The sequence below is a fragment of the Pristiophorus japonicus genome, chromosome 10, assembly GCF_044704955.1.
Source record: "Pristiophorus japonicus isolate sPriJap1 chromosome 10, sPriJap1.hap1, whole genome shotgun sequence".
Taxonomy (NCBI): domain Eukaryota; kingdom Metazoa; phylum Chordata; class Chondrichthyes; family Pristiophoridae; genus Pristiophorus; species Pristiophorus japonicus.
This window is the reverse complement of record NC_091986.1, coordinates 105,038,552-105,051,088: the sequence shown is the minus strand read 5'-3', so window position 1 is coordinate 105,051,088 and position 12,537 is coordinate 105,038,552. Positions and strand designations below refer to the sequence as shown.

Sequence of the window (12,537 nt, the reverse complement as noted above, 5' to 3'; positions counted from 1 at the left end):
ATTGATGTCAACCCAGTCTGTAAAATTAGCTAAGTATGTAACTGTGTTCCATAGATTGAATTGCCCTGCACATTCATTTTTTTGCAAAATCCCAATTTAATTGTTTTATGTTGTAATATTGCCAGGTCGTAAATCTCAATAGGATTGATTATATGCAGAGCCTAAATACTAATGCTATTGGAAAAAACTAATTTAACATAGAAGTAAGCAATTACCCAAAGTCGAGAAAAAAATCAAAGTAAATTAAAATTTTACCAGCAGTCTGAGTACTGCAGTTTGCTTTGTTCCAATCTGGTTGTAATTTTTATCAAGGGTCACCTATTGATAAATAAAATGTTTAATAGAAAAAAGGGTTAAGGAGTATCCTGAGCTCACCTTGTCCATGAGACCCATCTCCTGCTCCCTCGACCCTATTCCCACTAAACTTCTGACCCAACTTCCCTTCCTGACTCCCATATTAGCTGATATTGTTAACTGTTCTCTCTCCCCCTCTGGGTACTGTCCCCCTCTCCTTCAAATCTGCTATCATCACCCCCCTCAAAAAAACAACTGTTGACCTCTCCATCCTTGCAAATTACCACCCCATCTCCAACCTCCCTTTCCTTTCCAAAGTCCCTGAACATGCCGTCACCTCCCAAATCCATGCCCATCTTTCCTGGAACACCATGTTTGAATCTCTCCAATCAGGTTTCTGCCACTGTCACAGTACAGAAACGGCTCTTATCAAAGTCACAAATGACATCCTATGTGATAAAGAGAAGCTATACCTCTTCCTCCTTCTCAACTTGTCTGCAGCCTTTGACATGGTTGACCACATCACCCTCCTCCAATGTATTCCACCATCGTCCAGCTGGGTGGGACCATACTCATCTGGTTCCATTCTTATCTATTTAATCATAGCCAGAGAATCACCTACAATGGTTTCTCTTCCCGCATGCGCACCGTTACCTCTAGTGTCCCCCAAGGATCTGTCCTTGGCCCCTTCCTATTTCTCATCTACATGCTGCCCCTTGGCAACATCATCCAAAAACACAGCGTTAGTTTCCTCATGTATGCTGACGACACCCAGCTCTACCTCACCACCACCTCTCTCGTCCCCTTCATGGTCTCTAAATTGTCAGACTGTTTGTCCGACATCCAATGCTGAATGAGCAGAAATTTTCTCTAATAAATATTGGGCAGACCGAAGCCATCGTCTTCGGTCCCCACCACAAACTCCGTTCCCTAGCCATCAACTTCATTCTGAAGGTGAACCAGACTGTTCGCAACCTTGTTGTCATATTTGACCCCGAGATGAACTTTTATGCCATCACTAAGACCGCCTATTTACACGTCCGTAACATAGCCCAACTCTGTCCCTGCCTCAGCTCATCTGCTGCTGAAACCCTTATCCATGCCTTTGTTCCCTCTAGATATGACTATTCCAATGCACTCCTGTCCAGCCTCCCACATTCGACTCTCAGTAAACTTGAGGTCATCCAAAACTCTGTTGTCCATGTCCCAACTTGCACCAAGTCCAGTTCACCCATCACCCTTGTGCTCGCTGACCTACATTGGCTCCCAGTTAAGCAATGTCTCAATTTTAAAATTCTCATCCTTGTTTTCAAATCCTTCCATGGCCTTGCCCCTGGAGATCTAGTGGATGTAGTGTCTTTGGATTTTCAGAAGGCCTTTGATAAAGTCCCACATAAGAGATTACTGTGCAAAATTAAAGCACATGGGATTGGGGGTAATATACTGGCATGGATTGAAAATTGGTTAACTGACAGGAAACAGAGAGTAGGAATAAACGGGTCTTTTTCGGGGTAGCGGGTAGTGACTAGTGAGGTACCACAGGGATCAGTGCTTGGGCCCCAGCTATTCACAATATATATATAAATGATTTGGATGAGGGAACCAAATGTAATATTTCCAAGTTTGCTAACGACACAAAACTAGGTGGGATTGTGCATTGTGAGGAGGATGCAAAGACACTGCAAGGCAATTTAGATAGGTTGAGTGAATGGGCAAACACATGGCAGATGCAGTATAATGTGGATAATTGTGAAGTAATCCACTTTGGTAGGAAAAACATAAAGACAAAGTCATATCTAAATGGTGATAGCTTGGGAAATGTCGATGTACAAAGGGACCTGGGTGTCCTTGTACACCAGTCATTGAAAGCAAACATGCAGGTGCAGCAAGCAGTTAGGAAGGCACACGGTATGTTGGCCTTCATTGCAAGAGGATTTGAGTACAGGAGCAAGGATGTCTTACTACAATTATACATCATCATCATCAGAGGCAGTCCCTCAAAACGAGGATGACTTTCTTCCACGCCAAAAAGGGATGAGTTCACAGATGTTTCAATGAAGGACCTAATATTCCAGGTCCCGAACTACATCTTGAAGGGTGGAAGAAGCGTGAATTTTTTTTACCGTGTGGTGACCGTTGCACACCAGCCATCACACGGCTTGACAGAGCTAGGTCTTGGTCCAGTGGCAAGGATTAACCAAGACGACTGGATAGTTATACAGGGCCTTGGTGAGACCACACCTGGAGTATTGTGTGCAGTTTTCGTCTCCTTACCTAAGAAAGGATATACTTGCCATGGAGGGAATGCAGTGAAGGTTCACCAGACTGATTCCTGGGATGACAGGACTGTCGTATGAGGAGAGATTGGGTCGACTAGGCCTGTATTCACTAGAGTTTAGAAGGATGAGAGGGGATCGCATTGAAACGTAAAACATTATGACGGGGTTGGACAGACTGGATGCAGGGAGGATGTTTCCCATGGCTGGGAAGTCTAGAACAAGGGGTCACAGTCTCAGGATACAGGGTAGGAAATTTAAGACCGAGATGAGAAGTTTCTTCACACAGAGGGTGGTGAGCCTGTGAAATTCTCTACCACAGAAGGCTGTGGAGGCCAAGTCATAAGGCCTGCTTTTACAGCATAAGAGTTTTAAAAGATAGAAAAAATTAATGTTATTACTTATTTTTATATACTTATATTAAAAACCTGCCCATGAAGATAAGTTTATGTTTAACACTATTAAAACATTTTTTTTTAATTTGCAAAAAATAATTTTTTTAGCAAAACATTGAATTTAATTTAATTTCTATTACTTTTTTTAAAAGTGAAGTGTTCTTTTTATTTATGTGTTGCGGTTTTTGTTTTTGTTTTTAGGGATATTCTCATTGATAGTAATGGGAGCTTGGAGCTCCCATTACTATGAGTGAGAATACTACATTGATGGTCCAGGCCCACTTGATCCCAGGATGCCCGTACATTCCCGGGATGCTTGGGCCTCTGCACTGGGATGCGCATCTAGGCCTCAGAGATGGTGATCATTCCTCTGGGACCACTTTCGTTAAAAAAAATTCCAGTTGGAGGTATCCACCGCGCGAAGCTTCCGACCACAATTTTTGGCCCAATATCTCCTTTTGTGGTTCGGTGTCAAATTTTGTTTATAACGCTTCTTTGAAGTGCTTTGGAACATTTTTACTACGTTAACGGTGCTACATAAATACAAGTTGTTGTTGTAGATTCAGAGCTAAACTTTCCTCCAGGGTTCTGCCTGCTGAGGAGAACACCTTGGAGAATGAGACATTGAGGCCTGCTTATGCCAGGCCACAACTGATGCATAGCTGAAGGTCATAGAACACCCAGAGCAAACTGCACGAGCTGCTGTGCTCCTCACTCAGAGCTATATTTATGATTTATCATTTTTTTAATATAAACTTTTCATTTTCTTTTTTAACTTTTATCTTGTAACCTGGAACTTGGGAACCACTGAGGTTTCGCTTTGGCCTTCCCCTGTTACTGTGCTATCTGGAGAAAAAGAAGAACCAGGAGGACCAGCATAGAGATGCCACATGAAACATGCACAATTGGTTGGCTCCATCCCCTGCCAGCTGGTAGCTGCATTTCTCTGCACAGCACTGCCCCCCAGTCATCAAGATCCACGGTGTGGCCCTGCACAACGTGGACTATTTTCCAAACCTCGGGAGCCTCTTATCAACAAGAGCAGACATTGACGATGAGATTCAACACCGCCTCCAGTGCGCCAGTGCAGCCTTCGGCCGCCTGAGGAAAAAAGTGTTTGAAGACCAGGCCCTGAAATCTGCCACCAAGCTCATGGTCTACAGAGCTGTAGTAATACCCACCCTCCTGCATGGCTCAGAGACATGGACCATGTACAGTAGACACCTCAAGTCGCTGGAGAAATACCACCAACAATGTCTCCGCAAGATCCAACAAATCCCCTAGGAGGACAGACGCACCAACGTTAGCGTCCTCGACCAGGCCAACATCCCCAGCATTGAAGCACTGACCACACTTGATCAGCTCCGCTGGGCAGGCCACATTGTTCACATGCCAGACACAAGACTCCTAAAGCAAGCGCTCTACTTGGAACTTCTTCATGGTAAACGAGCCAAAGGTGGGCAGAGGAAACATTACAAGGACAGCCTCAAAGCGTCCCTGATAAAGTGCAACATCCCCACTGACACTTGGGAGTCCCTGGTCAAAGACTGCCCTAAGTGGAGGAAGTGCATCCGGAAGGGCGCTGAGCACCACGAGTCTCATCACCGAGAGCATGCAAAAATCAAACGTAGGCAGCAGAAAGAGCATGCGGCAAACCAGTCCCACCCACCCTTTCCCTCAATGACTATCTGTCCCACCTGTGACAGGGACTGTGGTTCTTGAATTGGACTGTTCAGCCACCTAAGGACTCATTTTTAGAGTGGAAGCAAGTCTTCCTCGATTCCGAGGGACTGCCTATGATGATGATGCATTTCCCTGTCTGCAGATCTATGCAGGGTTACTACATTAGGACACTTTGAAAATGGTGGAGAAGGCTGCAGATCTCTCAGGAAATAGTAAATGAATTGTGTGGGCTGTTTTCACAGCTCATAAGGGAGACATTCAACTAACCAATATCTGAGACCGCTGTTTGGTATCACAATCTCCCTTTGACATCAAACTCAACTCAGCTGCTGGCTGACATGTAACTCTCGTCCACAACTACCAACTCTCCAATTTGGAGATTGTTCTCCTACTCCTTCACACAGGCATTCTCTAATGTTGCACATATCCTGTCAGTTATAAAAACATTTCACTGAAAACAAATCTCAGAACCTTCCTAATGTTTACAACCACTCTGATTGGCACCCTCTCAGTCCTAGCCTACTACTTCTACAATGGCAGGAAGATTTGAACTGGCTAGTTGATGATTTGCAGCAGGAGCCTATGGCTAGGATGCCTTCTGTCTCGCCTTTGACTTCAGCTGAAAAAAAGTGAACCAGAAGATGAGAAATACAATAAGAAAACGAAAGAAAGAAGCTGCAATATAGAGATGGCTGGTGGTCCACTCCTCACTGTGTGAAGAAATCAGATGGGATGTTATTGGCACACAAGCTCACTTGTGTAGTTGTGTATTTTATTGTTAATATATGCAATATTATGTAAACAATTAATGTAATGGACAAGTTAATGTAATGTAACTTGCAAATAAATGTTATTATTATGATACATACTAGTAGTCTTGTGCTTCCTTATCAATCTACAAGAACATGCCATCTGACCTTTCCTGTCTTCCTGTGTGGAAATGCTTGACCTTCTCTCATTGTCTCCTTGCCAACAGTCATCAAAACCTAATTGATTGGGGGAATGTCATGCCAATGTTAGAATACCAATGTACTGCATCACTAAACAATCTACTGTTTGAAGATATAAATGCAAGTTGTTGCATTATAACATGTCTTGTTATAATGAAACAACTTGCATTTATAAAGCACCTATAATGTAGAAGCAATGTCTCAAAGTGCTGCACAGCAGAGTATGAGACACAAATGGATACCAGGATAAAGAAGGAGATAATAAGAGGGGAGTCCAAAAAATTGATCAAAGAATTGGGTTATAAAGAGGAGTTTAAAAAAGGAGAGTAAGGTTTTAGGGAGGGAATTCTGTTCCATGGGCTTCGTCTGTCGAAGGTATAGCCGCCAATGGTGAGGCAAAGGGGGGTGCGGGGGGGGTGGTTGAATAAAAGGCCAGAGTCAGGTGGGAGGTTGTGGGCTGGTGGAGGTTTCAGAGATGGGGAGGAGCAAAGTCATCAAAGGATTTAAACAGATTTAAATTTGAGGTGTTGAGTCTTTGTAAGTCAGTGAGAACAGGTGTGATTGTTGAAAAGGATTTGGTGCGGGATAGGATATGGGAGCAAAGTTTTGGATCAGCTGAAGTTTACAGAGGCTGGAGAATGGAAAACCGGTCAGCAAAGCATTGGATAGTTAAGTCTGGTGGTGAGAAAGCAATAAATAAGGGTTTCAGCAGCAGATGGGCTAGTCTTTGTGATGGATAGTGTTATGTGTAAACCTGTAAATACCTTGTTTAACCACCAGAGGGCTCATTCCCTGGAGTCCCAAGGGATCCCACAATCCCTTGGGAGCACCTGTACATAAGGAGGCCTCACAGGCTGGAGAGGCACTCTGGAGACCTGAATAAAGGACTACGGTCACACGTTACTTTGAGCTCACAGTATCTGGTCAGATTCTTTATGGAAGACATAACAACTGGCGATGAGATACAGATAATGAACCCCACCGCAACAATACAGAGAACCGTGGGCATCCTGGAGAAATTTTCGGAGGGACATGATTGGGAAACCTTCATGGAGCGACTCGACCAATACTTCCTGGCCAACGAGCTGGAAGGAGAAGCGAATGCTACCAAACGAAGGGCGATCCTTGTCACCGTTTGCGGAGCACAAACGTATGGCCTCACGAAAAATATGCTTGCTCCAGCGAAACTCACAGAAGTCGTACGATGATTTGTGCACACTGGTCCGGGAGCATCTAAACCCGAAGGAAAACGTTCTGGCGAGGTACCAGTTCTACACGTACAAGAGGTCTGAAGGCCAGGAAGTGCCGAGCTACGTCGCTGAGCTAAGACACCTTGCAGGACATTGCCAATTTGAAGAACACTTGGAGCACATGCTCAGGGACCTCTTTGTACTTGACATTGGCCATGAAGTAATACTTCGCAAACTTTTGTCTGTAGCGACCCCAACCTTGAGTAAAGCCATGGCGATAGCCCAGGCGTTCATCACCACCAGTGACAATACCAAGCAAATCTCTCAGCAAGTGCTGTTGCAAGTACTGTGAACAAAGTAATGTTGTTTTCGAATCGTAATGTACAGGGCAGGACTCACATGCCTACACCTGCACGTCCGCAGATGTCTCAGAGTCCACCATCAATGGTGGTGAATGCAAGGCCAATAACACCTTGTTGGCGCTGCGGAGGTGATCATCGCTTCCATTCATGCCACTTCAAAAGATGCGTTTGCAAGGGCTGTAGAACAATGGGACACCACCAACATATGTGCAGGTGAGCTGCAAACCCTGCTAATCCTGCAATCCACCATGTTGCAGAGGAGGACAGATCCACGGGGGATCACGATGAACCAGAGCCTCAGACTGAGGTGGCAGAAGTACATGGGGTGCGCACATTTACCACAAAGTGTCCCCCGATAATGCTGAAGGTTGAATTAAATGGACTCCCGGTGTCAATGGAGCTGGACAAGAGCGCGAGCCAGTCCATAATGAACAAAAAAACTTTCGATAAATTGTGTTGCCGCAAGGCCTCAAGGCCAGTCCTGACTCCCATTCGTACAAAACTGAGAATGTACACAAAGGAACTGATTCCCATAATTGATAGTGCTACCGTAAAGGTCTCCTACAATGGAGCGGTGCACAAATTACCACTCTGGATGGTACCGGGCGATGGCCCCATGCTGTTCGGCAGGAGCTGGCTGGGAAAGATATGCTGGAACTGGGACAACATCCGAGCGCTCTCATCCATCGACTTCATGTGCCCAGGTCTTAAACAAGTTCCCCTCGCTGTTCGAACCGGGCATCGGGAAGTTCCAAGGAGCAAAACTGCAGATCCATTTGATTCCGGGGGTGCGACCCATCCATCACAAGGTAAGAGCGGTACCATACATGATGAGAGAGAGGGTGGAGATTGAGCTGGACCGGCTACAAAGAGAGAGCATCATTTCACCGATTGAATTCAACGAGTGGGCCAGTCCGATTGTTCCAGTCCTCAAGGAAGACGGCACCATCAGAACTTGTGGTGATTACAAAGTAACGATCAATCGTTTCCCCCTGCAGGATCAATACCCGCTACCAAAGGCAGACGACCTATTTGCGATGCTGGCGGGAGGAAAATGTTCACGAAGCTGGACTGGACCTCGGCCTACATGATGCAGGAGCTGGAGGAATCATCAAAGGGCCTCACCTGCATCAATGCACACAAAGGTCTCTTCATTTACAACAGATGCCTGTTTGGGATTCGATCGGCCATGGCGATATTCCAGAGGAACATGGAAAGCTTGCTGAAATCGGTCCCGCACACCGTGATCTTCCAGGACGACATCTTGGTTACAGGTAGGGGAACCGTCGAGCACCTACAGAACCTGGAGGAGGTTCTTAGTTGACTTAATCACATGGGGCTCATGCTAAAATGCTCGAAGTGCGTTTTCCTGGCACCTGAAGTAGAGTTCCTGGGGAGAAGAATCGCGGCTGACGGCATCAGGCCCACCGATTCGAAGACGGAGGCAATCAAGAACGCACCGAGACCACAGAACGTGATGGAGCTACGGCCGTTTCTAGGACTCCTGAACTACTTTGGTAACTTCTTACCGGGTCTTAGCACACTGTTAGAACCATTGCACTCTTTACTGTGTAAAGGAGATGAATGGATATAAGGTAAAAGCCAAGAAAATGCCTTTGAGAAAGCTAGGAAACTGTTATGCTCAAGCAAATTGCTTGTGTTGTATGATCCATGTAAGCGTTTGGTACTAGCATATGATGCGTCGTCATATGTTGTCAGGTATGTATTGCAACAAGCTAATGAATCTGGGAAATCGCTTATGCATCCAGAAGTCTGTCTAAGGCTGAGAGGGCCTACAGCATGATCGAAAAAGAAGCATTAGCGTGTGTTTATGGGCTAAATAAAATGCATCAATTTCTGTTTGGGCTCAAATTTGAATTGGAAACCGACCATAAGCCACTTATATTCCACTTTCCACTGAAAGTAAGGGGATAAATACGAATGCATCGGCCCACATCCAGAGATGGGCACTCACGTTGTCCACATACAACTACGCCATCCGCCACAGGCCAGGCACAGAAAACTGTGCCGATGCTCTCAGTAGGCTGCCATTGCCCACCACAGGGGTGGAGATGGCACAGCCCGCAGATTTAGTTATGGTAATGGAAGCATTCGAGAGTGAGCAATCACCTGTAATCGCCCGACAGATTAGAACCTGGACGAGCCAGGACCTCTTACTGTCCTTAGTAAAAAATCTGTGTGCTCCACGGGAGTTGGTCTAGTGTCCCGTTAGAGATGCAGGAAAAAATAAAGCCGTACCAGCGGCACAGAAATGAAATGTCTATACAGGCAGACTGCCTCCTATGGGATAATCGGGTAGTGGTACCAAAAAAGGGCAGGGACACTTTCATCAGTTATCTCCATAGCATCCACCCAGGCATCGTAATGATGAAAGCATTCGCCAGATTCCACGTGTGGTGGCCCGGTATTGATGCAGACTTAGAGTCCTGCGTGCACAAATGTAACACATGTTCTCAGTTAAGCAATGTACCCAGGGAGGCGCCACTAAGTTTATGGTCCTGGCCCTCCAAACCGTGGCCCAGGGTCCATGTCGACTATGCAGGCCCATTCTTGGGAAAAATGTTCCTTGTGGTTGTAGTTGCGTACTCCAAATGGATTGAATGTGAGATAATGTCGGCAAGCACATCCGCTGCCACTATTGAAAGCCTGCGGGCCATGTTTGCCACGCACGGCCTGCCTGATGTCCTTGTGAGTGACAATGGGCTGTGCTTCACCAGTGCCGCGTTCAAAGAGTTCATGGCCCGCAATGGGATCAAACATGTCACTTCTACCCTGTTCAAACCAGCGTCCAATGGTCAGGCAGAGCGAGCAGTGCAAACAATCAAGCAGAGCTTGAAGAGGGTAACTGAAGGCTCACTGCAGACTCGCCTATCACGAGTCCTGCTTAGTTATCGCACAAGACCCCACTTGCTCACTGGGGTTCCCCCCGCTGAACTGCTCATGAAAAGGGCACTTAAGACAAGGCTCTCGTTAGTCCACCCTGATCTACACGAACAGGTAGAGAGCAGGCGGTTTCAACAGAATACATATCATGATCGCACAAATGTGTCACACAAAATTGAGATTAATTATCCTGTATTTGTGTTAAACTATGGACAAGGTCCCAAGTGGCTTCCTGGCACTGTTGTGGCCAAAGAGGGGAGTAGGGTGTTTCAGGTCAAACTCTCAAATGGGCTCACCTGCAGGAAACACTTGGACCAAACCAAACTTAGTTTCACGGACTATCCAGAACAACCCACAGTAGTCTCTACCTTTTTCGACCCTCCAACACACACACAAGTGGCAACCGACCCAGCGGTTGACCACGAAGCAGAACCCATCACCTGCAACAGCCCAGCAGCAGCTCAGTGAGGGCCCAACAAGCGACTCACCAAAACCAGCATTTGCTGATCAACCAGGGAAAGGAAGGCCCCAGATCGACTCACATTGTAAATAGTTACACTATTGACTTGGGGCGGGGCGGGGAGTGTAGTTATATGTGTAAACCTGTAAATACCTTGTTTAATCACCAGAGGGCTCATCCCCTGGAGTCCCAAGGGATCCCACAATCCCTTGGGAGCACCTGTACATAAGGAGGCCTCACATGCTGGGGAGGCACTCTGGAGACATGAATAAAGGACTATGGTCATACGTTACTTTGAGCTCACAGTATCTGGTCAGATTCTTTATGCAAGACATAACAGATAGTATATAGGGTCGGAAGCTCAGCTCGTGACGAAGTAGGCTATCAAGATTGTGAGCAGTCTGGTTCAGCCTGAGGCAATGACTGGGGAGGGAAAAAGAATAGGTGGTGAGAGTGCGCAGTTTGCAGCAAGAGCCGATGTCATGCCAATGCCAACTGGAGGAAATTGCGGCTTATCCAAGATTGGACAAGCAATCTGACAGCATAGAGGCAGTAGAGAGATCGACTGAGGTGGTGGAGTAATAGAGCTGGGTGTCATCAGCGTACAAGTGGAAACTGACCCCATGTCTACACATAATGTCGCCAAGGGGTAGCAGGTAGATGAAAGAGGTGACCAAAGAATACATGATTGGGGATTCCATTGTAACGATACAGGAGCAGAAATGCTCCGGCTACGATCGGATAGTTAAGAGTGCAAGCTAGTGTGGGGAATCGCACAGAGCTGGACAACAGAAGAAAGATGTTTGAGGAGGATTGTGTGGTCAATCGTGTCAAAAGTAGCAGAGAGGTTGAAGAGGAATAATGCACCACAGTCACAGAGGCTATAATTCATGACTTTAGTTAGGGCCCTTTCAGTGCTGTGTCCAAACTGGAAACCTGATTTGAGAGATTCAAATAGGGAATGGTGGGGAAAAAGGCACAGATTTGACAAGTGACAACTCGATCAAGAACTTTGGAGAGGAAAGGGAGATTGGAGATGGGGTGGTCGTTTGCAAGGACAAAGGGGTCAAGGGTAGGTCTTTTCACGAGTGGGATAATGACGGGAGTTGTAAAATTGTGAGGGACAGTATCTGAGGAGAGAAAACCATTTAAAACGTAATGTAACTAGACTGCTAATTAGATTGAAACGATAAAGAAAAATAGGATTGCAAAATAATGAAAACAGGACAATTATTCAGTAGGATCATCTAAACTTTCAATGTTATCTTTAATAATAAAGTGTTGTTAGTGTCATTGAAGTGAAATATTACTTTTATAATGTTTAGACTCCCACAGAGATGTCAGACACTTCTTCAGTAACAGAGCATTTCCTTGAAGAAGAAGAAGAACGAGCCCGACTGTTGGAGAAGCTGCTTACTTCCCACATCGATGAACTGCAGACTGATTCAAAGCATACAGTTAAGATGTATGTTGGAGCTAAAGTGGATATGCCTGATACCGCAGGTTTATGGTGTCAATGCACTTGTCAAGAAATCTGAAATAGTATGGATCTCTTGAGATTAGAATATGTAGTACATAATAAATTAATTGACTTGCAACATCCGTGACCAGCACAGTAACCTATGATGATGATAATGAATTGAGTGTGTGCATGTCTGCAACTACTAAAAAATTGTATGCATTTTTTTTTTACAAAATCTATCATTTAAGTTGAACTTTATGTGAATAATACTAATGTTTTGGTACATATCTTTATGAAAAGTATATTCTGTTCATTTAGGATCAATTTTACATTTGATTATAAACACTGTCCTTTCATTGTCATTCATGAGTTAAGAAAACAATCCTGTTGGGAAAATCACAAGGAATGAGTGTATCATTAAGACCTTTTTGTACCACACACACATGCCTCATATACCTAACGTTAATTCACTCTATAGATATAATATATCAAATGTCTTGTGCCTTCATCCAGCTCCTGTTTAATATTTAATTCTTGTAACCGTCATGTTTTTTTATGTCA

General features: G+C 45.2%; 1 protein-coding gene across 3 annotated transcripts in view; it reads left to right on the top strand.

The window, feature by feature from the left end:
- Positions 1–12,237, top strand: part of LOC139274778 (deuterosome assembly protein 1-like) — a 288,549-nt gene extending 276,312 nt beyond the window's left edge. For all 3 annotated transcript variants that reach the window (XM_070891467.1, XM_070891468.1, XM_070891466.1), the window contains one exon: positions 11,840–12,237. In XM_070891467.1, coding sequence (XP_070747568.1) covers positions 11,840–12,052 — 213 coding nt within the window. In that variant the 3' untranslated portion in view covers positions 12,053–12,237. The remainder of the gene's footprint in view (positions 1–11,839) is intronic.
- The last annotated feature ends 300 nt before the right edge of the window (positions 12,238–12,537 follow it).